General features: G+C 32.6%; 1 protein-coding gene across 2 annotated transcripts in view; it reads right to left on the bottom strand.

The window, feature by feature from the left end:
- Cwc27 (CWC27 spliceosome associated cyclophilin) overlaps positions 1–27,390 on the bottom strand; it is a 209,961-nt gene that overhangs the window by 78,239 nt on the left and 104,332 nt on the right. For both annotated transcript variants that reach the window (XM_015482309.2, XM_048806103.1), the window contains exon 11: positions 25,651–25,751. In XM_015482309.2, coding sequence (XP_015337795.2) covers positions 25,651–25,751 — 101 coding nt within the window. The remainder of the gene's footprint in view (positions 1–25,650; positions 25,752–27,390) is intronic.

Genomic DNA, 27,390 nt, shown 5'->3' on the forward strand with positions numbered 1-27,390 from the left:
CGGGGAGGGGGGAGGACACATAAAATCTACTCTCCTTGAGATTTTTCAAATAAATAATACAGTATTACTAACTATAGTCACCATGTTGTATAATATATCTACTTAGTTTATTATTTCTGTGTAAGTTAAATTTTGTACCCTTTGACCAACATTTCTTCAATCTCCACCCATCATCATCCCCAGTCCTAGCTCCTGGTTGGTAACCAGCCTTTTATTGTTAAATGAATTCCATTTTCTATAGTGTTTTTTTATGTGGGTAGTGGTCTGTTTTCCAACTGTCATTCCATCTTGAAAGTTAAATTATCATTGGATTAATATATTTTTGAGGGGTTATAGTTTTGAAGACTCCTTGTCCCCTCCTCCCTTCCCTTTTTAGGTTGAGACCAAGATACTGAAAAAAAAAGCTGTTTTGTTTTTAATTTATTAGGTATATTAATCAAAGTTATTCAAATAAATGAAACCCTAAAGTGTTGTGTGTGTGTGGGGGGGGGGGGAGAGTCTATTTATGAAAAACAATAAATTGGCTCACATGGTTAGAGGGGTTGAGAAGTCTCAAGTTCTTTAGTCAGTAAGAGAGAGTCCCTGGAGAGACAATGATGTAGTTCCATTCTGAGTCCAAAGGCTTGAGATTCTAGAGAGCTGATAATGTTAAGTTCTGAAAGTCAGTAGGGCTTAGGCTCAAGAAAAGCCAATGGTTCAGTTTAAGTTTGAAGGCAGAAGACACCAATGGTTCAGGTCAAGGTAGTAAGGCGGGAGGCATTTCTTCTTAGGTGAGAGAGAGTTTGACTTTTTATTCTATTCAGGCCTTCAACTGATTGGATGAGGGTCCCACATTAGGAAGGGCAATTTGTTTCACTCAATCTACCAATTAAAATGTTACTTGCATCCCCAAATACCTTCACAGGCACATCCAGGATACTGTTTGACTAAGTATCCAGGCATTCCATGGCCAAGTCAACTGACACATAAAATTAACCATCATATCAGGTTAAATGGCCTTTGTTTCTTCCATGGAAAAAACTAACAGAATTCATTTTTCCTGAAGCAGTGAGGTCAATGTAATAAGGCATATAAAGGAGATTCCCTATTTGGACCATGAAAACCAAACTAATGTCAAAATACTGTAGTACCTCAGTTTGTCTCTTCTAATCACAATGTTTGTGGAGCGGCCTACAAAAAATCATTGATACCTTGGTTGGGAACATGGATGGAAGAAGAGGGAATGCAGAGAAAGAAATGGACATCATAAAGCATTGCAAACTAATCTGTCAGCCCCAAGTTACAGAGTTAAGAGGGAACAGAGCCAGGTTTCTAGAGGAATGAGAACATAACCTTATAGGTACATGGGGAATTTGTCTTTGGCTAGCTCATAATAAAAAGGGGGATAATATGCCCTTTGACTCTCCACTTTAGGTTCTGAATCTGAATACCACTTTCCAAAAATTTTTATACAACAATTTCTTCCAGCATTTCTATTTCTGTCACTACTGCCCCCAAACTTACCGTATATTCAGATGTTGTAGACTTTATATACTTAAACCTTATAATAAATAAACGAATAAGCTTATTTCATGAGACTGAAGTGGAGAGGCCAAATGTTGTAGGTTTGCCTAGTTTGTTAGCCTCGTATCTAATTTTCATCCTTTTTTTTTTTTTCTGATAACAGATCCTGTTCCCGATAACAGAGTGACCAAAATGAATCAATCAGTATCTCTCTCCAGAGGGGTGAGTGCTCAAGCAGGCTGGAAAGATGCTAAATGACAGAACCTGGGAAGAATACACTCCTGCACTGAAGTCCCTGGAGTCACCCCTGATCATCTCATCCCACTTGAAGCCTGACTGTTCAGTGCTTAGTTCCATTTTGGTGTTCCATTTTGATGAGGTATCTAAGTATCCTATCCTGTGGCTTAAAATGTAGTTGGCTGTGGCCAAGAGAACTTAAGAAATACATAGTTACATTACGTAATTTATCCTAGATCACATAGGCTTACTTTGGAAGAGTTGATTCAAATCTACATTTTTGACTTCTAAGACTATGTTCTTAACCAGGACACCCCACTGGTTTTTGAAAACTGAGATTTTGTAATATTATTTGCCACCAAAAGAAATTATAGCTTCTATGGGTTTTATATCTTGGATTCTTTAGTAAGTTTTTTGAAATAGTTAAGCTAACATGGAAAATCTTGTAAAATAACCTTATAAAATATAATTCCATTGTTGAAAGGGAAAATCTTTAATGGGCATATTTGAGTTGGGTTATTTGGATGTTGTATAAAGGGATAGCCAAAGATATAAGAAAATGATACTTCAGTTATGCTCTTTCACAATCAGTAATAATGAATGACAAAAAAACTTTGAAGCAGGTGAAGACTGTGAGAAGAGCACAGGCTTTCTTTTGTAGGTTAACCCAATGCAAAGAACCAATCATCCAGATTCTTCCAGTTCCACAACTGTGAAATGTTCTGGCATACATTGAGTATGTATGAAATGTAGCTGCTATCGCTGAGGTAGAGGTCATTAGATTGAGTCATGTGACAACAGTAGAGAGCTGACAAGAGAAGCCTGCTGAGAAGAGCCTGGGAGTAACACACAGTTGTAAGTAAAAAGGTTAGAAGTTTCTTATGTATAGGAATCTTTAACTCTATTAGTACCAAATTATCTTTGCGTTTGTTGTGTATATCTTCTATGTATTATGAAATATAACATACATACTGAAAAGTGCACAAATTAAAATGTATACCTCAATGATTTGTCACAAATTTAAGGCCCAAGTCAGGCGATTCTGTGGTTTGCCAGCTCTGCAGAAGCAACCCTGTTGCCCATCCCAGTTACTAACCTCTCCCTCTCTTAAAAATGCTACCATTACCTTTCCCTATGTGACAATCTCATATTTTCTTTTCTTTACAGTTTTACCACTCAACCATGTGTTACTAAACACTACCACTTGTTTTTTGCTATTGTACAGATACAAACCTACATTATCCACTTTCAAAGAGTATATGAGAACACCAAGCAAATGAATTATCTTGAATGAGTAGGAAGAAGTTGCAGCACAAAAAACAGCACTTCTTCTAAAAACAACAACAAAAACATTAAATTTTTTCCAGACATGTTCCCGATAATACAAAATCAAACACAATATTACTTAATTTTCCTGGTTTTTATTTTTATCTCATTCCATACTATATAAAGGGAATCACATTATTTACATTCTTTTGTATTTCGCTTCTTTTACAGATCATTATGTTTACAACATTTATCCATATTGTTCTACATAATTATAGTGCCTTTATTTTCATTGGTAAATAGTATTTCCTTTATGAGTACAACTTATTATTATGTATGTTTGTGCTGTTTCTTGTTTTTAGCTATTGTAGATAATCCTATCATGATACTCCTGTATATACACACATTTCTCATAATTAAGCACACATAAGAGTAGAATGAGTGGGTCATGGAGTATGTGCCTTTTTAATGTTGGCAGAAAATGCCTACTGTTTTCTGAAATGGTTGTATGTATAAATTTCCATTCCAAGTACCAGAGGATGAGAGTATTTGTGTATGTGTGTATTTATCTTCTATGGTCTGGCATCAATTTGCATTTCCTTACATACTCACAAAATTGAGTTAATTTTCTTATGATTATTGGACACTGGCTATTTTCCTTTGTGAGGTACCTATTGAAATCTCTTGCCCATTTTTCTCTGTGTTATTTCTTTCTCTTATTGATTAAAAATAGTTCTTTATATATCCAGAGTATGGTGTATGCTGTGAATTTCTTCTTCCAGTCTATGGCTTGCCTCTTCATTTACATCAGGATATGTTGTTTGTTTTTTGGTACCGGGATTGAACTCAGGGGCACTCAGTCATTGAGCCACACCCCCAGCCTTATTTTGTGTTTTATTTAGAGACTAGGTCTTAATGAGTTGCTTATTGTCTCACTTTTGCTGAGGCTGGCTTTGAATTCACCATCCTCCTGCCTTAGCCTTCTGAAGTGCTGGGTCACATCAGGAAATCTTGAACAGAAGTTCTTAATTTCAATAAAATAAAAAATTGAGAAATTTTTTTTTTCTTTTGTACTGGGGATTGAACCTAGAGGCAACTTAACCACTGAGCCATATCCCTAGCCCTTTATATATATTTTTTCTATATAAAATAAATAAATATAAAATTTAGAGATGGTCTCACTGAGTTGTTTTGGGCCTCGGTAAGTTCTGAGGCTGCCTTTGAACTCATGATCCTCCTGCCTCAGCCACCTGAGCCACTGGGACTAAAGACGTGCTCCACCAAGCCAGGCAACTTTTCCTTTTTGATTAGTTCTTTTACTTGACTTAATCCTTAAAATTTTAAACCAATGTCATAATAACATTTTCCTGAAGTGTTTTCTAGAAGTTTTATTGTTTTGTCATCCACATTTAGATCTAAGGTCCATCTGGAATTGATTTGTGTATCTGATGTGATTTAGGGGTTCAGTATTTTTCTTTCCTAAAATTAATAATCCAATAATATAAGCAACATCACTGAAAACACTCTCCTTTCTTCACTGCTTTGAAGTCCCACCTTTTACATGTGTCCAGGACCTCTATTTACCAATCCCACACTGTCTCAATTACCAATCTTTGTAATAACACTCCATTAATATCAGATAGAATTGTGAATTTCATTTCCTTTTTTAAAAAGTTTTTTTAGACTGTGTTAGCTATTTAAAATTTTCTGTAATTTTTATTTATGTTTAAAATAAATTTTATTTTTCATATTTGAGGTTTATCACATGATGCTACTGGATATATATGGATTAAAAAACAGTATGATAAAGCAGATTAAATATTTGTCATCTCATGTGAATATTTTTTCTTTGTGAGAAAGCAGCTACAATATACTATTTAACAAAAAATCCCTAACACAATTTATTTATTCTTCATATTGTATGTTAGATTTCCAGACTTGTTCATCCTACATATTTGTTATTCTTTGACTTACGCCTTCCGATTCTTCTACTCTACCTGTAATAACCTGTTTTATCCTTTCCCTGAGCTGTTACACACAGAAACACACATACAAACCCCAGACACAGAAAGGAAAATAATTGCACTTAATATTACACCCTCCTGGTCCATTCATGTTGTGACAGAAAGCAGGATCACATTTTCTTTATCTATTTGTCTATTAATAAACATTTAGGTTATTTCTGCATCTTCACTATTATGAATAATGCTGTGATGACATGAAAGTGCAGATGTTTGTACAGGTGGTGACTTCATCTTCTCTGGGTGCATACCCAGAAGAGGGATTGATGGATCATTATGTAATTCTATTTTAATTTCTTTAAGAACCTCCATACTGTTTTTCAATATGGCTGTGCCAATTTAAATTCCCACCAATAGTTTATTAGCAATCATCATAGATATAAGATGGTATCTCATAGTGGTTTTAACTTGCAATTGTCTTATGATTAGTGATGATGAGCACCTTTTCATATACCTCTTAGCCATTTTCATATGTTCTTTGGCAAAATGTTTGTTTAGGACATTTTTAAATTAGGCTATTTATTTTTCCATTTTGTGATGCAACAGTTCTTTACAAGTTTTTGGATATTGACCCTTATCAGAAAAGACTTATGCCTCCTTATTCTTCTACAATTATTTTTCCCAGTCCGTAGGTTGCCTTTTTATTTTTCTGGTTACCTTTATTGTGCAGAAGTTTTTTAATTGGATGTCTTTCCATTTATTTCTTTATTTTAATTTTTGTAGCCTGAAATTTTGATATGACACACAAAAACAAAATCATTGCCAAGGCAACAGGGAGCATTCCCATTATGTTCTCTTCTAGAAGTTTTATATTTTTATTCATTTTGGGTAGATTTTGTATATGGTAGAAGATAAGGGTCCAATTTCAGTCTTTTGTATCCAGAAAATTCGTTTTCTTAGCAGCATTTGTTGAAGAGAGTATCTGTTCCTTAATGGGTCTTCTTGGTGTCCTGTTGGTGTAAAAAATTACTTAACCATATAAATTTGGATTTATTCTGAGCCTTCTATTCTGTTCCATTGGCCTAAATGTCTGTTTTTCATACCAGTATCACAATGTTTTGATTACTGCAGTTTTGCAGTATGATATAAGTTTAAATTAGAAACATATAGATTTAAGAATAATCTTATTGGGTTCTTTAGACCCTGCTAGATTCTGACTGAAATTGCAGTTAGAAGAGTGTAGGGAAAATTATCTTTATAGTACTAAATCTATCCAATTCATAAATATGGCATACTCTTCATTCTTTTAGATAATTGTTAATGTCATTGTCATTCAATAAGGTTTTGAAATTTTCTGTCTTGAATGTCTGTATAATATTTATTCCGAGGTATTTGACATTTTATTCTAATATCTATAGGACTACTTTTAGAATATAAGTGGTATTTCAAAACCCTTGTTATTTGTATGTAGAAAATAACATTGATTTTTATAAACTGAATTTATATCTGGCTATCATATATAATCACTTTTTAATTTTATAATTTCCATACAGCCTTTGAATTTTGTATGTAAATAATTTTATCTGAGAAAGACAGTTTCTTCTTTTCTAAATTGTTCCATTTCTATTTCTTGCCTTATTATACTGGCTAGGATCTCCAGTAAATATTCACTCAAGAAATAATATTATATAAAAGCCTTTATAGTGGATCTCTTTATCTCATGACCCACCACACCATTATAAATTATATTTGCTATGTTTTTTATTTTTTGGTGTGTGTGTGTGTGTGTGTGTGTATGTGAATAATAGTATGTTCCTATTTCTAGTGAACTACATAACATTAAAATCATGAATGTATGTTGAATTTCGTTAAATATTTTTTCTTCTATCAAATGATGAAATGATTTTCCCAATTTAATTAACATGATAAATTATATTGACTGATTTTAAATATAAGTCAAGCTTGAATTCCTAGAATAAATCCAAATCTGTCAGGATGTATTATGCATTTAAAATATTACTACATTTGACATGCTAGTATTTTGTTTTGAATTTTAGGAAACTAATCTATAATTTTCTTTACCTATAATGTCTTCATCAGGTTTTCATAACAAGGTTATATTGGCTTTATAAGCTGAACAGCAGATTGTTCTCTATTAACTGGAAGAATTTTTGTAAGATTAGTTTATGTGGAAGAAGAGCTCTCAATTTTGGCTTTGATTTCTCTTAAGAAGGTTGTTCAGCATCCTACTTTTTCTTACACTAGTCTTGGTAATTGGCAGTATTTCTTAGTAGCAGAGGTTGTATATTAAGCCTTTTTAGAGCATTTTAATGTTGGTAAAAATTATGACCTTTAAAAAATTCTTGAAGATTATTTCTACCTTCTTTTTTCTTATGCAAATTTCTTATGAGTTTTTTTTTCAATGAGTCTTCATAAGAGCAAGTGTTTGGTTTTATCATCCCATACTATATGTTTTCTATTACACTAATTTCTGATTTTATTTTTCCTTTCTTTCTTTGGATTTAATTTTCTGTTCTTTTCAAAATCTTCTTGAGAGGGATACTCATTCAGTTCTATCTTTGAATTACTTGTACAATGTAGGCATATTTATTTTAAAGTCTGTTTCTGATAATTTCAATATTTGCTGTCCCTTTAGGACTCTATTTGTTGTTTTTGCTGGGTTTTAGTCAACTGATTTTGTCTCTTTGTGTACTTGACTATTTTTTATTGTGCACTAGACACTGAATTTGTCAAATTATTTAGAGAAAAATGTGATGCCTAGGATGATATTATGTTCTTCTAGGGTCAATTTACATTTGGCTGCCAAGACCTCCTTAACTCATTAAGTTCCAACTTTTCAATTCTGTAAACATGGTAATTATTTCAAAGTTACTGTAAAAGGTATATTTGTTGTTCAATTTAATCTAAGTTCAGGGACAGAGATGATTTGAAGCTGTATACTTAAAGATGCCTGTCTACTTCCTGTTAACCTTTACTACCAGAGGAAACTGATCTGATATTTAGGAAAGTGTTCCTATCCAGTGCATCTTAGGAGAAGGTGTAATCATGGAGCTTGACCAGAACAGAAAAGATAAGTATTTATTAGTAGTTTAAAAAGACTACTCAGGCTGTGTAGAAGATATTGTGATCAGATTATCATATGTTGAAAGAGATTTTAGGAAATTATTCCTTCCCTTACCTGAGTTGTGGTTGTGTGAACTGTATTTATCAATCAATTTTTATTTCTGGTTGCTGTGGTTGTTGAAAATATATCTATAGATTCTTTGAAGGGATTCCAAAGATAAAGCCTAATTCTCCTTCCCTTAAATGTTGGCTGCACTTGGTGACATGTATTACTTTACAAACCAATAAACAGTAGTCATTGATGCTTTCTCCTGATCATCCTCTATACATACTACCCTGCCTGCCCCAATCCCACTGGACTTGCCACCAGAATTACTTGCTTTTAGATAACTCAGATACCTTACAATAAAGATGTGAACAGTGCCATGGAGAGGCCCATAAGGTAAAGATAAAGGCCTCCTGTTTCCTATAAACAGCTATGTAAGAGAGCCATCTTAGAAACAAATTACCTACCCCCTACAAAAAAGGAAAAAAAAAAAGGCTTCAGATTTATAGTCTTGGCTGATAATTTCCCTACAACCTTATAAGTTGCAAATCTTCCCAGCTTAGCTGCTTTCAATCCTCAATCCACAAAAACTATGAGATAACAAATGTTTATTTTTAAACCACTAGATTTTGGAGTAATTTGTTATGCAGCAATAGGCATATAGATTTTGGTATCTGAAAGTGTGATGCTGCCCTAAAGAAAAACCTAAAATGTGTCATTAGTTTTGGAGCTTTGCAATGGGAAGAAGCTGGAAGACTTTGAGGAATTTGTTAATGGGGCTTCAAGAGTCTTAATAAAACTATAAAGTATGATGGCTCTTGAGGAAACTGTTGGCAAAGGCATAAAGCAAAGTGAATACACAAGAATATTTAAAAATCATATCCTAACTGAAAGAAGCCAGTCACAAAAAAATTAATACAAGATGTTAATAATGGGTAAAACTATGGAATGGGGGAAGAGAGGACCATGTGAGAATTTTCTATACTTTCTGCTTAGTTTTTCTATAATTCTAAACTCTTCTAAAAAACCTTAAGTTTATTAATTTCAAAAGATAAATCATATACATTAGCATCAAAATCAGAAATACTTATGGAGAAATATGACAAATACATGCAAACTCTACACTAAAAATTATATGTTTTGCTTCACAAAACATAAAGATCTTATTAAGAGGAAAGCTATATCACATTCATTGTTAGTAATACACAATAGCTTAAAGATATTAATTTTCTTCAAGTGGATCTACAGATTCAATGCAATCCTAATTGAAATTCTAGCAGACTTTTTTTTTTTAATAGAAATTGACAAGATGAGCCTAAATTTCATATGGAAATACAAAGGATCTAGAATAGACAAAATAACTTAAAAATGTTGGAGGACTTATATGTGACTTCAAGAATTATTATAAAACTATATTGAGCAAGACAGTGTAATACCAATATAAAGACAAAAAAAGGAATGAATGGAATAGAGATAACAAAAATAAGCACATGCATATATGGCCAAATGATTTTCAACAAAAGTTCCAAGACAATTCAGTAGAGAAAAGATTGTCTTTTCAACAAATGTTCTAGAAAAAAATGGGTATCAATCTGGAAATATGTGTATAGTACTTGCATCCATACTTTGCATAATATACAAAAATTATATCAAAGTAAATTCTACATCTCATTATAAAATCTTAAAACTCTAAAATTTTTAGTACACAGAGGAGATATTTGTAACCATGGGTTAGGCAAAATTTCTTAGATCCATAAACTCAATTCAAATAAGAGAAAAGTTGATGAATTAAAACTTCCTTGAAATATGCATTTTGTGTTTTGAAAGATACTGTTAAAAGAATGAAAAAATAAGCCACTGTTTAGGAGAAAATATTTGCAAATAATACATGTAATAAAGGATTTGTATCCAATAGCATTTAATAAACAACACACTATAAAAATGAGCAAAAGATTTGAATAGAGAATGCAGCAAAGCACATATATGGATGGCAAATAAGTACATAAAGCGATGGTGAACATAATTATTAACCTAAAGAACCTAAAGAAAAGCAAACTGAAACCACCAGGTAACACTGCAAATTATTAGAAAGGTTAAAATTAAAGAATGGCTATACAAAGTATTTGTGAGGGTATGGAGTAACTGGGTATCTCATACACTATCTGTAGAATTATGAACTGGCACACCTAATTTGGGAAACAAATTGGCAGTTTTTAAAAATTTAAACAAACACCTATCATATGACCTTTCCATTTCACTTTTGTATTTTTGTCTGAGAGAAATAAAAGCATTTGGCTATATAAAAATGTGGGGTATATCTGTACAATGGAATAACATTTGGCAATAAAATAAAGTACAATACACCTACTATAGATGAATCTCAAGATACTTATGCTGAGTGTAAAAAGCCAGGTAAAAGAGGGTTCAGGCAGTATATGATTCCATTTACACAATTCCATCAGATACAAACTATTTTATAGTGATAGACTTCAATAGGTACTAGGGGTTATAAGGGACATGAGAACATGTTATGTATTGATAGCTATGTTCAATAATTTGATTGTGGTGATGGCCTCATAGATGTGTGTCTGTGTGTGTGTGTGTAACTCTACTTAAAAACATGTCAAACCATTCACTTTATTTTTTTCAATCTATACATTTATTTTTGGTGTTTTTATTAGCACTTTATAATTATGCATAATATGAGGGTTTATCTTGACATAATCACACATGAATGGAGTATAATTTACTCTATTTAAGTCCTCAGTGTTTCTTCTTTACCTCCCCTCCTTCCTCCCGTCACTCCCATTTCTCAACTCTACTGATTTTTCTTCTATTTTAGTTTTTGAAATTAGTGCTTTATAGATATAATTAAAGGTAAATTTCACTGTGGTATATTCATATATGTACATAGCATAATCCACCATTTCTCACTTTCCCTCTCCCCTCCCTCCCTCCCTCTCTATTGCCTTCCCCTCCTACACTGATCTCCCTTCTGTTTTCATGCGACCTCCCCATTTTTTTCCCCTTATTTTGGTCTATCTTCCAAATATGAGAAAAAAACATTTAACCCTGGACTTTCTGAGTTTAGCTTATTTCACTTAGCATGATGTTCTCCAATGGCATCCACATATCAGCATATACCATAGTTTCATTCTTCTTCATGGCTGAGCAAAACTCCGTTGTATATATGTACCACATTTTCATAATCCATTTATCTGTTGATAGGCACCTGCACTGGTTCCATAACTTGGTAACTGTGAATTGCACTGCTTTAAACATTGATGTACTTATATCACTATATTATGCTTCTGCTTTTAAACCATTCACTTTAAATAATTTTTCAATGAATTTATTAAAACATTTTTCTCTGTGTTCAAATTACTCTCTGTGGATTCTGCCTCTTGACTGGTCCCTTCCTGATACATACCATTATATCACATTGTCCTGTTCATATTACTTTCATATTTCTTATTCTATGAAATTACTTTGTTCATTATTTGAGTATCTGAGCCCTTCATTTTACTGTGGATTCATACTTAAAACATTATATTGAGATTTCTTCATTCTCAATAGCTCTTTCTTCTTTGCTTATAAATTATATCATTATTCATTCAAATAAAGGTCAGTTTCATTCAACTTTAAGCAAATGTTTTTTTCATGCCTGTTATTCTGTCAGTCATTGAGTCAGATACCAAACACACAGAGATGTCCTGACTTCTGTCCTGCAGGGCACCTTTCCAACTACTGCATCACTTATTGTCCTATTTGGCAGTGGAATCTTACTTGTCTTGAAAACATGACTCAAATACTTGGTCAAGCTTCTCGTGAACAAATGGTCTACTGTGTCTTTGATTCTTCCTAGAATTTTGTTTATATTATATATCAGAATTGCCTAATTTTCTTCATAAATGCAGTTTTCCCTTTTATCTTCAGTAAAAGAACCAATGTCATATTCTCCACCTTTGACATTAAGTTTTAGCCAGGCACCTGGACACCCAAGTGGAGACTAATTTCCCAGTCTAATTATAGGTAAGTATGCCTATATGATTTCAGGAATAGTATGCTGTGTGCAACTTTTGGGTCATCTCCTTCAACATGAAGTTACTCATCTGATACTTGTTCTTTTCCCTTCCCCCTTAGCTAGAACATAGACATGAAGGTGAACCAGGTTCAATCATGTGGACAATAACTCCTGAGGAGATGACAGAAAAGCAAAATGAAAAAAACTTGGTTCCCAGAATGACCTGTTGGCCCTGAAGATTTACCCCTAGACTGTTTTGTATGAGTCAAATAACCTTCAATCTTATTTAAATGCAACATTTTAAAATCACATTTTTAAAATCAAGGCCTTACAGTTATACATAGTTGGGTTCATTTTTACAAAATCATACATGCATGGAATTTGACTTCAAAATCTATTCACCCCTTTTCCTTCCCTCTTCCCTCCCCCTAATATCCTTCCTCTAGTATACTGATTTTTCTTTCCTTCATTTATTTTTGATGGGTACTTTCTATATATACATAGAGGTGAAATGCCTTGTGGCATATTCATATGCATATAGCATTATTTTGTTAAATTTATTTCATATTTCCTCCATTTCCCATTCTTCCTCATCCCTCACTCTTGATCTTCTAGTCCACTGATCTTTCCTTTACTATGTGATATAGCTGATCCTCATCCTGACTTTTTTCCTTTCTTTTGCTCTAGCTTCCACATATGAGAGAAAACCATTGAACCTTAATTTTCTGAGTCTGGCTTATTTCACTTAGCACAATAGCTTCTATTTCTATTTATTTGCCATTAAATACCATAATTTCATTCTTAATTCTGATTGTGTAAAATCCATTTTATATACAGACCATATTTCCTTGACCCATTTATTTACTGATGGGTATCTGAATTGATTCCATAATTTGGCTGTTGTGAATTATGCTGCTATAAACATTTAAGTGGCTGTATTGCTACAGTGGGATGATTTTATTTCTTTTGGATAAATACCAGGGAGTGGGAGAGCTGGGTCATATGGTAGTCCATTTCTAGTTGTTTGAGGAATCTTCATACTGCTTTCTAGAGTGGTTGTACTTATTTGAAGCCCACACACACACAAAAAAAATTGTGAGTGTACCTTTTCCACATCCTCACCAGCATTGATTACCTGTATTCTTTTTTTATTGGTTCTTCTCAGTTACATATGATAGTAGAATCCATTCTGATAAAATTACACAGGCATGGAATATATCTTATTCTAATTAGTACCCCAATCTTGTCAGTGGACATGTTGGTAGGATTCACTTAGGTATTTTCATATGTGTACCTGAAAATATATCTTGATAACTGTCATTCTGACTAGAGAGAGATGAAATCTTAAATGATTTGCATTTCCCTGATTTCTAGAGACATTAAACATTTTTTCCCATCTATTTGTTGGACATTTGTATTTCTACTTTTGAGAAATGTAAACAGAATTTCTTGAGTCTTTAGCTGCCTGTTTGCCCCCACCCCCGCTTTTTTTAACAGTAACATCTTTTGTACCTAATACTATTAGCAGTGTTAACAGAAATTTTGCTTATTATACTCCTTGTATATAACAAGTAGATCTTACTTTCTCTGTTATAAAGCAGTCTGGAAAGAACAAATGACAAATATCTAACATAATACAATCAAATGAATTTTCTGGTTATCTACTATGTGTAAGGAATTTAGAAGTTATTCTGCTAGTCATTTTTATTATAACAGTTCTAAAAACTGTTCTCTATTTTACTGATTTCTGTTCTTTATTGTTTCCTTTCTTCTATTTTACTGGGTTAATTTCGTCAACTTTAAATGGGGAACTTCTACAATAATATCCTGAAATATTGGCTTCTGAAGCAATAACTTTGCTTCCAAGTACTGCAATAATTATATTAACATACTTGGAAATCAATAATCTAATATCATTGTTAGTGTAGTCAACTCCTGATATCTTTGGGAGATTTGTTCTAGGAATACCACCATTCTGTGGATACTAAAATCTGTGATGCTCAAGTCCCTTATTAAATAAAATGGCACAGTATTCACATATAACCTACACATATCCTGCTGTGTGTTTCAAATCATCCCCAGTTACTTATAATACCTAATACAACGTAAATGCTATGTACATAGTTGTTATACTACATTGTTAAGAAAAAAAAAGTCTGTACATGTTCAGTACAGATACAAGTTTTTCCTGAATATTTTTGATCTCTGGTTGACTGTGTCTATGGATATAGAACTCAGATATGGAGCCAACTGTAATTCCTAATAATTGTATTATATTAGAGAATATGCTCTGTTTGTAAATAACACTCTAAAGATTCTCTAACTTACTTTTTGGTTCCCTAAGTGGCCACTATTTACAAATGTTTTAAGAGTGCTAAAATTGGGTTGGGGCATCAGTGGTAGAGTGTGTGTTCAGCATGTGTGAGGCCCTGGGTTTGATTCTAAGCAACACACACACACACACACACACACAGAAGTTTCATCAAAGAATGTTTATTCTGAAGCTATTGCATTCAATATTCTCTTTATGTTAATTATATGAAGCCTGGTACCTCTGTGGTCCAAACTAATTTTAAAATTTTTATATGCTTATTTAATCTATTACTGAGAGAAATATATTAAACTTTCCCACTACGATGGACTTGCTTACTTATTACAGGTCTATCAATTTTTGATTCATACATTTTAAGTCTGTTACTAGGTCCATTCAAGTGTATTGCTGGTAAATTATTAAGTTTTATGATTACACAGAGATCTTTTTTATCCCTAATTTTTTTTAAATGATGTTATATACTAGTTTTTTTAGTTGTATATAACAGTGGACTCCATTTATGATATAATTATAGAAGCATGGAAGAATCTTATTTTAATTAGGACCCTATTGTGGGTATATGTGATAGAGGGATTCACTTAGAAATCTTCATATAGGTACATAGGAAAATTATGTTAGATTCATTCTACTGTCTTTCCTGTTCCTATTTCCCCTCCCTTCCCTTCATATTTTTTCTTAAAGATTTGATTGTCCAATACATTTAAGATAGTTTTCACATAACAGCATATAATTGAATTTATCTTTCAGCACTGATTGAGAAAGCTGATCTTTTAGCTAAAGCATCTGACCTTTTGCATTATTTCAATTGAATTATTAATATGTCTGTATTTTATTTGTATCCTATTTTGTGCAATAATTTTTAATGTCTTGCCAGTCTAACTTTATGTTTTCTCTCTAGTTCCTTTCGGGTTGATTTTTGTTTCCATAAGTCCATCTTTTCTTGTATTAGTTTGGAAATTATGACCTTTTCCTATACCTTTGGCAGCTCTCCTAAAAATATTGATATGCATATTTATTAAATCCAAAGTTTTTTTTAAAGGTATTTTATTAAAGAGAGAGAGGGAGAGAGAGAGAGAGAGAGAGAGAGAGAGAGAGAGAGAGAGAGAGAGAAGAGGAAAAATTTTAATATTTATTTTTTTAGTTTTTGGCAGACACAACATCTTTGTTTGTATGTGGTGCTGAGGATCGAACTTGGGCCGTACGCATGCCAGGCGAGCGTGCTACCGCTTGAGCCACATCCCCAGCCCCAAATCCAAAGTTAATGTGTTTCCTTACCTTCTTCCCCCAAAGATATGACCCATTGAATGCTTTTCAAAATGTTTACCTGTCTCTTGAATTTTAATGCAGTGTTGTTATGCATTTTAGTTTTATCTTTATTTTGAATGCAATGAAATAATTATTATTGTTGTTTTATTCAATGTTTATTTATGTGCACACATATTATATAATATATATTTCCCATTTCCATGGCCTTAATCTTTGAATTTCAGATCTTCTGCCGGGCTCACTTATCTTTTGCCTGAAATTTGGACTTTCAAATTCCTTTCAGTGAGGGTCTGCAGGTAGCAAAGATTCTCAGTCTTTATCAGAAGGACAACTTCCCTCTGTATGCTGAAGATAATATTTTGCCCTATGTCCTCACTTGTTGCTGTTGAGAAACCAGCTCTTGTTTTTCTAAAGTCACAATGTTTTTTCTTTGTAATTACTTTTACGATTTCTTCATATTGAATGCTCTGAAGTATCAGAATTTATACTGGTAAAGGATTTTTGTTTTTTAAAATCCTCTTTTAGTTTGTAGGGGAGCTTCTTTACCCTGTGAACTAATATATTTCATTAGTCATAGAAAATGTTCAGCTAAGGCTCTCAACTTTGTACTGAGGATTGAACCCATGGACACTTTAAAATGGGCTCCATCCCCAGTCTTTTTTATTCTGAGATCCTTCTACCTCAGTCTTTGGAGTCACTTGGATGACAGGCATGCACCATCACACCTGTGATACTAAGGCTCTTTTTAATCTAATTTGCTATAAAACCTATTGATTTTTTACTATCAACTATTACATTTTTCATTTGTAGGCAATCTTCTTTATTTTAAAGTTGCTTCATTACATTTTCAAACTTATAAAAGTATACTGCATACTTAACATTTAGTGTCTGAATAAAATAGAATTTTTTGTGGGGCTGGTCGTTTTGTGTGATGTTTCTATTAGATTTTGGTCAGGATGTCTGAATTTCTTGTGTGTGTGTGTGTGTGTGTGCTGTGTGTTAACTCTGAAACATTCACTTTCTTCTTGTATTTTCTTTAGGACTGGGAATGAAAGTAGATTCCTCCTGAAAGGATTTAAGTTGCTTCTGGGGGCACTCAGGATTCAGGATTATTTTCTACTCAAATTTTGGCTGAAAGATTTTGAGACTGCCCAGGCAAAGTAAATTTGGGTTCTAAATTAACCATAACGTGGCCTGTTGCTAGAATCCTCAGGAACTTTTGCTCTTGCCTCAAAATATTCTGTGCCATGATTCTAGATAGGAACTTTTCCTTGTCATCTTCCATTGGGGTTGCAATGATCCTTCTTTTTCTAATTCTCCCTGCCTCTAATGATGAAGTCCATTGGGTCCCCACCTAGAGACCTACCCCATCTTTGGAAGACCTTAGGTTTTGCATTATTTCCCATAAACTTTGCATAACTTAAATTTATATTTTCTATAACATTAAAAAGAAAATCTTTTGTAATTATGTTTAATTTTTGAAAAGGCACAAGTTTATGATGTAATATACTCTTTAAAGATTGCAAGTCTGCCAAGGGGTTTTTAGAAACAATTATACTAGCAAAACTGAGAACAGACTTTAATAAATATCAATTAAAACTTACAGACTTAATTTCTTCAAGGCTGGATCAAATTGAAGTACAAAGTAGTGGAACACCAGACTGGAAGCTAGAGGGTCTGAATTCTAATGCTATGACTTTGCTGTGTGATGGTTTAGTAAGCCCCTTAATTGGATGGCTCTTGGTTTCTGATGTATATAACAGAGGAGCAGGAACAGATAATTCTTTCAATATCAAAACTGTGTACAGATATATGCAATATAAATAGAGCATCCAGAACATAGTTTGATACATAGCATATTCCTTAAGGTTAGCTTACTTTTAAATATACTTCAGCATAATATTTGAAATAAGCCTACATTGTGGTGTGTCCATTTAAAAAAAAACAAATACAAAATATAAATAAAAATCGAGTCTTAGCCAGGCACAGCGGTGCACACCTATAGTCTCAGCTACTTGGGATGCTGAAGCAGGAGGATTGCAATAACAAGATTCACTTGGGAAACTCAGTGAGACACTGTCTCAAAATAAGAAAAGGTTGGGGATGTAGCTCAGTAATAGAGCACATGCTTAGCATATGCCAGGCCTTGGGTTCAATACCCAGTACTGAAAAAAAAAAACTTTATGATTTATTTATATTTGGATATCTTACTAGTTCAGGGAAATTTATTATTCCTTTTTATTCTTTCTTGAATTTCAAATTCTTTTACATAGTTATTAATTAATTTAGGGATTATCTATGTTTGAATGAAAAAATGCTAATATTCCAAAGCTGCAACCTATATCATCTGCCAGGAATTTTTATGAGGAATTTTGAAAATATAATCATTTAAGACTTTCAGCATACTGTATTAATTATTTAGGAAAATCAAGGTAATATCATGCAGATTAAACTGTTCAAAATCAGTTTTAATGCAACATATTCACAGGTTTACACTATAAAGTTGTGATAAGAATATCATTTTCAAATTTGATTAAGTGCTGAAAGATGTTGAAGAAACTCAAGCACTCAAATGAATTACTTTATATGTTTGATATAATTTCTGGCAAAATCTCAGAAAATGTCATATAAAAGAAATCTTACTTAAAATAAGATCTTGACAGCAGACTGGAAAAGTTAACAACTCCATTCCCAAATGGGAATACTGGTTATAATCAAACCTTTAATAATGATATTAGTTCCTCCCTTGAGAGAATCTAAATACCAAAATAAAGCAGCAGCAGCAACAACAGAGGAAAAGAAATATCTATAGTAGATATAGCCATAATATTCAACCACTAGTTTCTTATGTGTCCTGACTTAGTATGATAATGCTTGCTTATTACCTCTTTCTGCTACTAGAATGAATATTGTTAGCCATGTTTTTCCGTTGGACTATAGAATTTTTTTTTTTTTAATGTTAATACTGGGCTAGAAAGATCCACAGGTTGACTTCTGCTCTGGCTTTGTTTTGCTAATTTATTCTTCCTAAAAGTTATTGAAATATCCTTTACATACCATAAAACTCACCATTTTAGGGTATACTTGCCCTCACTTTCATTGCTTTTTAATCTCCTTGAATTTAAAACACCAAAAAATCATTTGTTAGCACCATGCCCAAAGTAAGGAGAAAATGAAGATGACAGATGACCAGAAAGGCTTTCTATAGATCAAGTACACATATACTTTCACTTTCTCATGTAAATAAGTTAAAATAAGCACATGGATTAAGAGTAGACAATGAGGAAAAATAAGTCTGACACTTTTGGCCTCCAAGAAAAAATGACGACTCAAAGGCTGTTTCTTAAAAATTAAAAATAATTCTGTGTAGTATTAGGCATAACACAGAGCCAATATTCCAAGAGGGTTTCTGTTTCTTATTAAAACCAAGATTAAGCTAGTTTAACATTATATCTTAGATAGATGAAAAGTAGTCAAAAACTATATACTTTCACAACCTATCAAGCCTGAGAGGCCCTAGTCTAATTTAATCCAGTATTAAAAAATAGTTTGAAGAAACTGGAAATGGCCCAGTGCAACTTGAGAGGTACTAAGCACCTCAGGGATGTATTTCATGAAGAGGCTTTAAAATTCTTTCTTGATTTACAAGCTCAGATTGCTCTTCCTTCTCTAATTTTTGGCACAAGTCATAGAACAGGTATTGTCTGCTCAGAACTCTGAAAAGAGGATCTGACACCTTATCTCCCTAAAGCTGATTAGAGAATATGTCCAAACCTATATCTCTCTCTGTTACTATGTTCAGATTGTTAAAGGTTTTGATATAATAATAATAATAATAATAATAATAAAAAAAAAACCTGGAAGGGACTTAAGAGACATAATTTAACGAAAAGGATTATATAGTTTATTAAAAAACTTGACAGAGCCAACATGGGAAAACAACTTTATCTCCTCTTAATTATCAAACTTATTTGAAATTTATTACCCTCCCCGCAACAATTCTATGCAGAGGCTGGGATGATTTACAGTGCTACTAAAGAGACTCCAAGGCTGTAAATAGGATTGTCCTGCAGTACATCTCCTTTGACGTTGCTGGTATCTAAAGTAAAATATCACATTCCTTATTTATCTAAATTGGGATTTTAGAGTCTACTGAAGATTCTGTACTCAACTTAGAAAGTCAACTGTTTTGGATTTTACAAAGTCAACTTTAATGCTAATTCAAAATTTTAATTATATGAGTATACTAATGATTTATTCCTTGACATTTGATTTCTTTCACTTACTCCTTTACATAATATTTGAAGTCATTAAAAAAGTAGAAAGCAAACAAATGGCAAAATTATGGTTATATTTAAATACTGCATATCTTCCTTTGTAGTATACTTATATCTATTAACTGAAAACATCCTTATGACTCAAGGAATCAAAGATCTTATTTATTTTAAATTGATAAATGGAAAAACAGATGGGTCCAGATTTTACAGTAGCTTCCCCAAAGTGACAGGATAGACTTAAAAATAGAACTATGACTAGAATGTAAGTCCTTAATTGTCTTTACAAATCTGGCAAAGGATCTGGCCTGGGCAACTGGGTAGAGATTATAAAACCAATGGAATATTAATCCCTTAATCAAAGGTGATTTCCTAAGATGGGAGAATCCCTGAAGAAAGCAAAACATCTGTCAGACCACCTGGCTCAATGGGAGGCCTCCATTCAGGCAAGAGGACAAAACTAGGTATTTTAATGCATGGGCATTAGAACACAAGGCTTTTTTGTTCTTATAAGAAATTTCGTTCCAAGTGCTTTTAATCCAAGTACAATACACTTTATTCTAAAATGAAGTGGCAATAGTCAGCAAGTGTTAAGACTTGCCAGATGGATTAAAAAACCCAGGAAATAATATGACTGGGAGCTTTACTTAAAGAATGCACATAAATTTATACATATACATTCCTTTTAACAAAGAATGTCATTATAGAAGTGTAACTCTGAAAAACATAAAAACACAAAGTTTATTTTGAGATTTTAATTATGTCATGTTTACATATGACCATATTGACTACAGGCTGTAACTACAACTAACACAGCATGAAAATTAATATTTTCAATTTCTTGGATTTGGATAGGAAAAAAAAATGGGTATATTTTTCTTCTTACAAATTTAAAATTATTTTTATACAGTAGCATCAATTTATTAAAAAGTTTCTCACTGTTTTACTTTCCACAAGAAGCCTAAGGGGTACATTCTAAGACATTTTATCTCTGGATTTATGATACAAAAACTGAGTCATCAAGGCTTAAATAATTTTACTGCCAGTAACTATAAAGAATTTTAATACTTCCTTACTTATATTTTGGAGAAGCTATAATATTCCATTAGTGCTACATAAAATAAGCACCTCACATTACTATCAGAATAACTATCAAAAATACCAAAAGAAATGTATTTTTAGTCTCTCTGTATTAGCAGGGGTAGCACATACATCAAGTGGAAATTCTTACAGAAGTCAGGTCTATATTACATATTAATTTGCTACTCCAAATGGATTTAAAATATACTATCTGCTTCTAAGTTTATTGTTAAAATTAAATTACTAGATATAGCAGAAAATGTTCAAAAGACCAAAGCATAAAGAATTGCCAGAATACTTAGATAATTTAGTCTTGGAATAAACTAAAATGGTTTATAAAAGCCAGATATGTAGACATATATCCCAATCAAGAAATCTTTTTCTGAACGGATTCATGAGAGTATTCAGCTCAAGCAATGCATGAAGTTAGAAAGCCAAGGTCAAAAAACATTTTCCAACTTCTTTCATGTGAGAATCTTATTATACATATACACATGAGAACCTCTGGATCTGTTCCCATAGTTCACGTAGTTCTAACCTTGGAATATCTGCTGACTGGGAAGACAGGCTAAGTTATGACATACATTAAAAGATGCTTAAAATTCTACTTTGTTTCTATAATGTTATGTTGTGAGATGGCTCATGGTATATCACTTGTAACCACAGGGAGAGAAGTGTTACTAGACTTAGAAACTGCAAAGCAACATTTGATTTTCCAATATAATATGGTATTTACTGAAATACATAAATCTTTCATAATAAACAAGTTTCTATCATCATAGCAGCAATACCTGCTAATTTTAAAAGATCAAAGTAAGTTTATAAGAAATTTGATTTCAAGAAAAAGGTAATCTATAATGTGCATCATAAGTAAGTTCTAAAAGAGCCTTCTAACAAGATAGTGATAATATGGCTTCTAATAATATTCTAAAAACATCAGAATCAAAATAGAATGGCCCACTTACTTTCCAGCTCTTCTTCTTCTTCTTTTTTTTAATATCTTTTATTGTAGATGAACACAATATCTTTATTTTAATTTATTTTTATGTGGTGCTGAGGATCAAACCCAGTGCCTCACATGTGCAAGGCAGGTGCTCTACCACTGAGCTACAGCCCCAGTCCCCCAGCTCTTCTTTTCTAAACACAATACTCAAATAAGAGGAACCAGAGTTCCTTGGAGAAGTAGTTTATGGTAGGTCTGAAAAAGGGAGAATGCATGATAAGCCTGTGGTAGAAAGTAACGAAGTGCTCAAAGTATGTGGAAAGCTGAAAAGACAGAAGATACCTTGGAAGAGCTACCGATGGCCAAAATTGCAAATATCTAAACATAATTTGAATATACAGAATAAAATACAAACCCATATTAAATAAGTAAATAATGAAAAAGAGTTTTTATTATGAAATTCTAAGTAGTAAAAGTAATAGGAATAAGGGAAATAAAATGTCATCATTAGAACACCACAATAAATATCTTCTGCAGACAAGATCTATCATCTACCAAGAAATGCTAAAATTAATGGGGAATAGTTTGAAGGGTTTAAAAGAGGATAACTGTACAGTCTAAAAGTTTTTTCCCCCACATTCTTCTAAATCTCAAAAATAGAAAGAGTAATTGTACAAAGTAACAACTCAGCAGATATCACTAACCAAGCGATCAAGGCAATGTCACCAGTGATAAGATGGTAGACATCATGTTACTACTGAAAAACGAACTGATGAAGCAAACCATTTTTGTAGCAATCTTGCTAAAAATGCATACCTGAATCCAATCATAAAAAATCATCAAAACTCAAATTGAGAAACATTCTACAAAAGATCTAACGAGGAGTCTTCAAAGTGTCAAAGTCATGAAAGATAAGACTGAAGAAGAGTCCCAGATTTGTGAACACTAAAGAGAATGATCACTAAATGCAATATGGAATTCTGGACAAAAGCATAAAACACAAAAAAAATATTGGTGTGAAATTCTAACAGGGTCTATAGTTAGCTAACAGTATTGAGCCAACATTAATTATTTGATGTTGACCTAGGCACTTTGGTTATCATCTTAACATTAAAATTATGTGGAAACTCAGAATTATTTTTGCAATTTCTGGATAAGTCTAAAATTATTTTAAAAAATAAGAAAAAATAGTAAATAATATTCTAGTTCCAAGACTAGAAAAACAAAATGGTAGCAATTACATGGACCTACTTTTTTAGAAGTAATTTTAATTGTCATCCAGATTAGGGCAAATCAAGGTATTTCTCTATGATATGAGAAGAATTAAACTCAGAAAAATAATTACTTATATAAATTCCTATCTAATCGTGGTATATAAAAAGATTACACACCTTCCCAGTGGTTGGGGAGACTGAGATAGGAGGATTGTGAGTTCAAAGTCAGCCTCAGCAATGGTGAGCCACTAAGCAACACAGTGAGACCCTGTCTCTAAATAAAAATACAAAATAGGGCTGGGGATGTGGATCAGTGGTTGAATGTCTCTGAGTTCAATCCCTGGTGTGAAAAAAAAATGATTTTAACATGGTTAACTTTTATATTAGTAGACTAAAATAAGCTCTTAAAGAAGCTTCCCTTTGTTTAAAGAAATGAGTCATTTAAGACTCAAACCTTTCTTTACCTAATTATATTCAGTATCTCAAAGGCAGATAAGAACATATACTGATTATGTGTAACATAGTCTGTACCTATACAGCATCAGTAAAGTAATTACTGCATTTCTCCCACTCCTAGAAGATCATGAACAATAGAAGCAAGAACTATCCATCTATTACCAACTTAATAGCCCTAGTTCAGCACAGTTCTTGAGACATGGGGGTGCTCATATTTATTAGCTCAAAAAATGAATAAAATTCCTTAGTAAAAGTTCTTTCTAAACTGAGCACAGTGAGCTCACCTCTAATCCCAGCAGCTCGGGAGACTGAGACAGGAAGATTGTGAGTTTAAAGCCAGCCCTAGTAATGGCGAAGCGCTAAGTAACTCAGTGAGACCCTGCCTCTAAATAAAATGCAAAATAGGGCTGGGGGTTTAGCTCAGTAGTCCAGTGCCCCTGAGTTTAACCCCCAGTACCCCCCCAAAAAAGTTCTTTCTAGTTGAATGGAATTACTTTCATGAGTTTAATATGCTTTTAATTATAAGAAGCAATACCTGGGAAAATTATGTATAAAGTTAAAAATAAAATAATTCTCAGTGTATTTTTTTCAAATCTTAATATTGTCAATACAGTTTACTTCTGTTCTGGGTTATATTTTGCTTATAACTAGTCATAAATAAATTTACCCATTCTCTTAAATTTCATTTATAATTTGTGCCATTATGGGTGAATTAATTTTTTTAGCAATTAGTTTCATTTGAATACATATTTCAGAGACTTTCAATTTGTCAAAAAGTACCTGCCTTTGTTATAATGGTCACTGGGATATGGTACAAATAATCTAAGCCCTATGCACTTCAAACAGTTTTATGGTATTGCTTGTGCTATTTAAAACAATAAGAATATATTGGCCAAATGTTACCTGCTATTCTATATCAGAGTATGTATGCTTTAGGGCTAGATGCTGTATTTTTTTTTTTTTTTTTAGTGGTGCTGGGGATTGAACCCCATGGCCTCGTGCATACTAGGCAAGTGCTCTACACTGAGTTACATCTTTAGCCCTTATCCTATTTTTAATATGCCTCTACAGACTATATTTATCTACAGAATCTAGTAGATAATAAAAAGACTTCAAGGTTTCCAAAAGTATGAGGATACAGATGAAATACATGCAAAGCAAATCTATCACATCAAACAGTATACATTATTAGAGGCAAATGAATAAAACTTTCAATCATGATCTACGATTGTAATTTATTGTTGTAAGAAGAAAACGGATTTGAGTGTTCAAGCTGCAATTTTGGAAAATGAACATTACATACTTTATTGTAAAACAGTTTAAAATAAATTAAAGATTTTTAGTGAAAGGAAATAGCTTTTTAGGAAGCTATTCTAGTTTAATTAAAATCATAGTGAAGCACATAACATATTCAATCTGTACAAACAGCAAGTGTGTTTTGATCATTTTTATCAATAGTTTAGATTTCCTGTCTTAACACATGAGGAAAAAGTAAAAACAAAAAGCAATAACATATTTAATATTATTCAAACCAACACACAAATGTTTATACAAGTCCTAAACATTGGTCCCAAATAATTTTCTATAATTTTTTTAAAGTATGTGATATTTAAAAAATGAGCATCCCATTTCTGTGCATTTTTACTCCAGTTACATGCTATAGCAACAGGAAGTTTTGCTTGATTTTAAGTACTCTCAAATTCTCATTAGGCCTACTTAAGAGCAATAGTTAATATCATGTTTAATGTTTACATTTAATTTACTTCTCAGAAAAATGTCCTCAGTGGAAATTTATTTTATTAGCTAACTGTCCAAAGCATGTATCTGGGAAACAACACCACCACAAGAAGGAGGGAGGAAAGAAGGAAAAGGAGGAAGGCAGAAGAATAGAGAAGAAGGAAAAAGTTAAGCAAAATGGGAGGAGGAGTTACAAGAGAAAATATAAGCCTGATAAATGGCCTTACCTTCATTTTTTTTCTCTGCTTTTGATGCATTTTCTACTTTTTTTTGTTTTGCTGCTAAGAGTTCTCGCTTTAATTGTCTTGCTTCTTTTCTGAGCTCTTCACTATAAAGCAAAAACAGTTATATGTGAGTATGATGACAAAAAATTGTTTAGCAAAAACAGAAATATAGGTTTTTAGGTGTACTAAGTCTACGAAAAAGGGAATAATATAATTCACTCATTTTGTTTCTATATACATAAATTTGTTGTACAGAAACACACTAAAATGATATTTTTAAAGTTGTAATTTTTCACCAAAACCTTTTTGAGTTACTACAAAATATTTCTCTTTTCAAGTATATCAAACACAAGAAGGTAAGTAATAAATGACCCAATACCTTCTTAATTCACAAGGATTAAATATTCTAGTTTCAATTAATATTTCATGGTGATTCAAAGTCAAAACAAAAATTTTAATGTAAGTATATTCACTAAACCTGTATTTATACAAAACAATTTGGCTTCAAATTTGTTGAATTCCTGAATTGGCACCACTAATTATCATTTATTAAGCAATTATTACATGCTAGGTCCACTGCTTAAAACTTCAAAAACTCATTTGCATATTCAAACTCAAATTTGTAACTCACTTAATACCATAATTTGGCATATAATTTCCTCTTTTGTGAAATGTACTATGCACCAAAGTACTCTGATGATTAATGTACTGCTTTCAGGTGTTAAAGGCAAACTGAGACATGTGTTGATGACATATATGAGAACAAAATCCATTTCTTGGAGGAAATTATTAACTACTCATGTATAAACCTTGCTATGATTTGGATATAGTTTAAGTGTGCCACCCCCATATTCATGTGTTGGACATTTGGTCGGGGGAGGGGGGGAGGAGAGGGAGGGGGGATTGGGAGGTGATAAAATCTTTAAAGATGGTGCCTAGTGGGAGGTCTTTAGATCAAATGCAGGTACTGTGGTACCCTAGTCTCTCTCTGGCTTCCTGTTTCAAGATATAATCTTTCACAGGTGTCATCACCATTGCCATCTGCTATGAGGTGACACAGCTAAGGTGGGGATCCATTCCAGAGACTTCTATGTTGTTTATACTTGTAGCAGCCAAAACTGAATGTAAAATAAATCTCATTTTTAAAAAAAGTCTGCTTCAGATATTTTGTTATATAGTAACAAAAAAAGATGACTAATATAAACCCAAAGGATCCCTTGTGAATAGTCAAGTTATATGTGTTGTGTCTTTGAATGTCAAGCATCCACTCTATTGTCAATAAAAACTAGACTGGATGAAGGATACTCAGAGAAGCTTGTAAGCTCAAGCAGTCAGCCCACTTTGGAAATGTTCTCTAATGCTCTCCAAGCCAAGGTTTAATTGAATCTTAAAGATCATTCCACACTTATATACAACCATTAGTGCTTCCTACCTATCCTAAATCTCATATATCTTTTTACCATTCACTATCCTATATTACATTTACCAAATTGATAAGCTTTATAATGTGCCTAACAGTTCTTTCTAACTGTTTTCCACATGAGAAAAACACAATCACATTTTGTGTCTGCTTAGACTTCAAGACCCTGAAATCTGAAACAACGCTCTCTGATCAAAATCCATTACCTCTTTATTTTTTCAGTCTTTCATTACTACTGAACTTACACTCACTCATAATAATGAAAGCCAATTCCTTAATTGTTATTCATGCTCCATCAGCCTCACTGTAATCCTTATTGGCTT

The sequence above is a fragment of the Marmota marmota genome, unplaced genomic scaffold (assembly GCF_001458135.2).
Source record: "Marmota marmota marmota unplaced genomic scaffold, marMar, whole genome shotgun sequence".
NCBI classification, from domain to species: domain Eukaryota; kingdom Metazoa; phylum Chordata; class Mammalia; order Rodentia; family Sciuridae; genus Marmota; species Marmota marmota.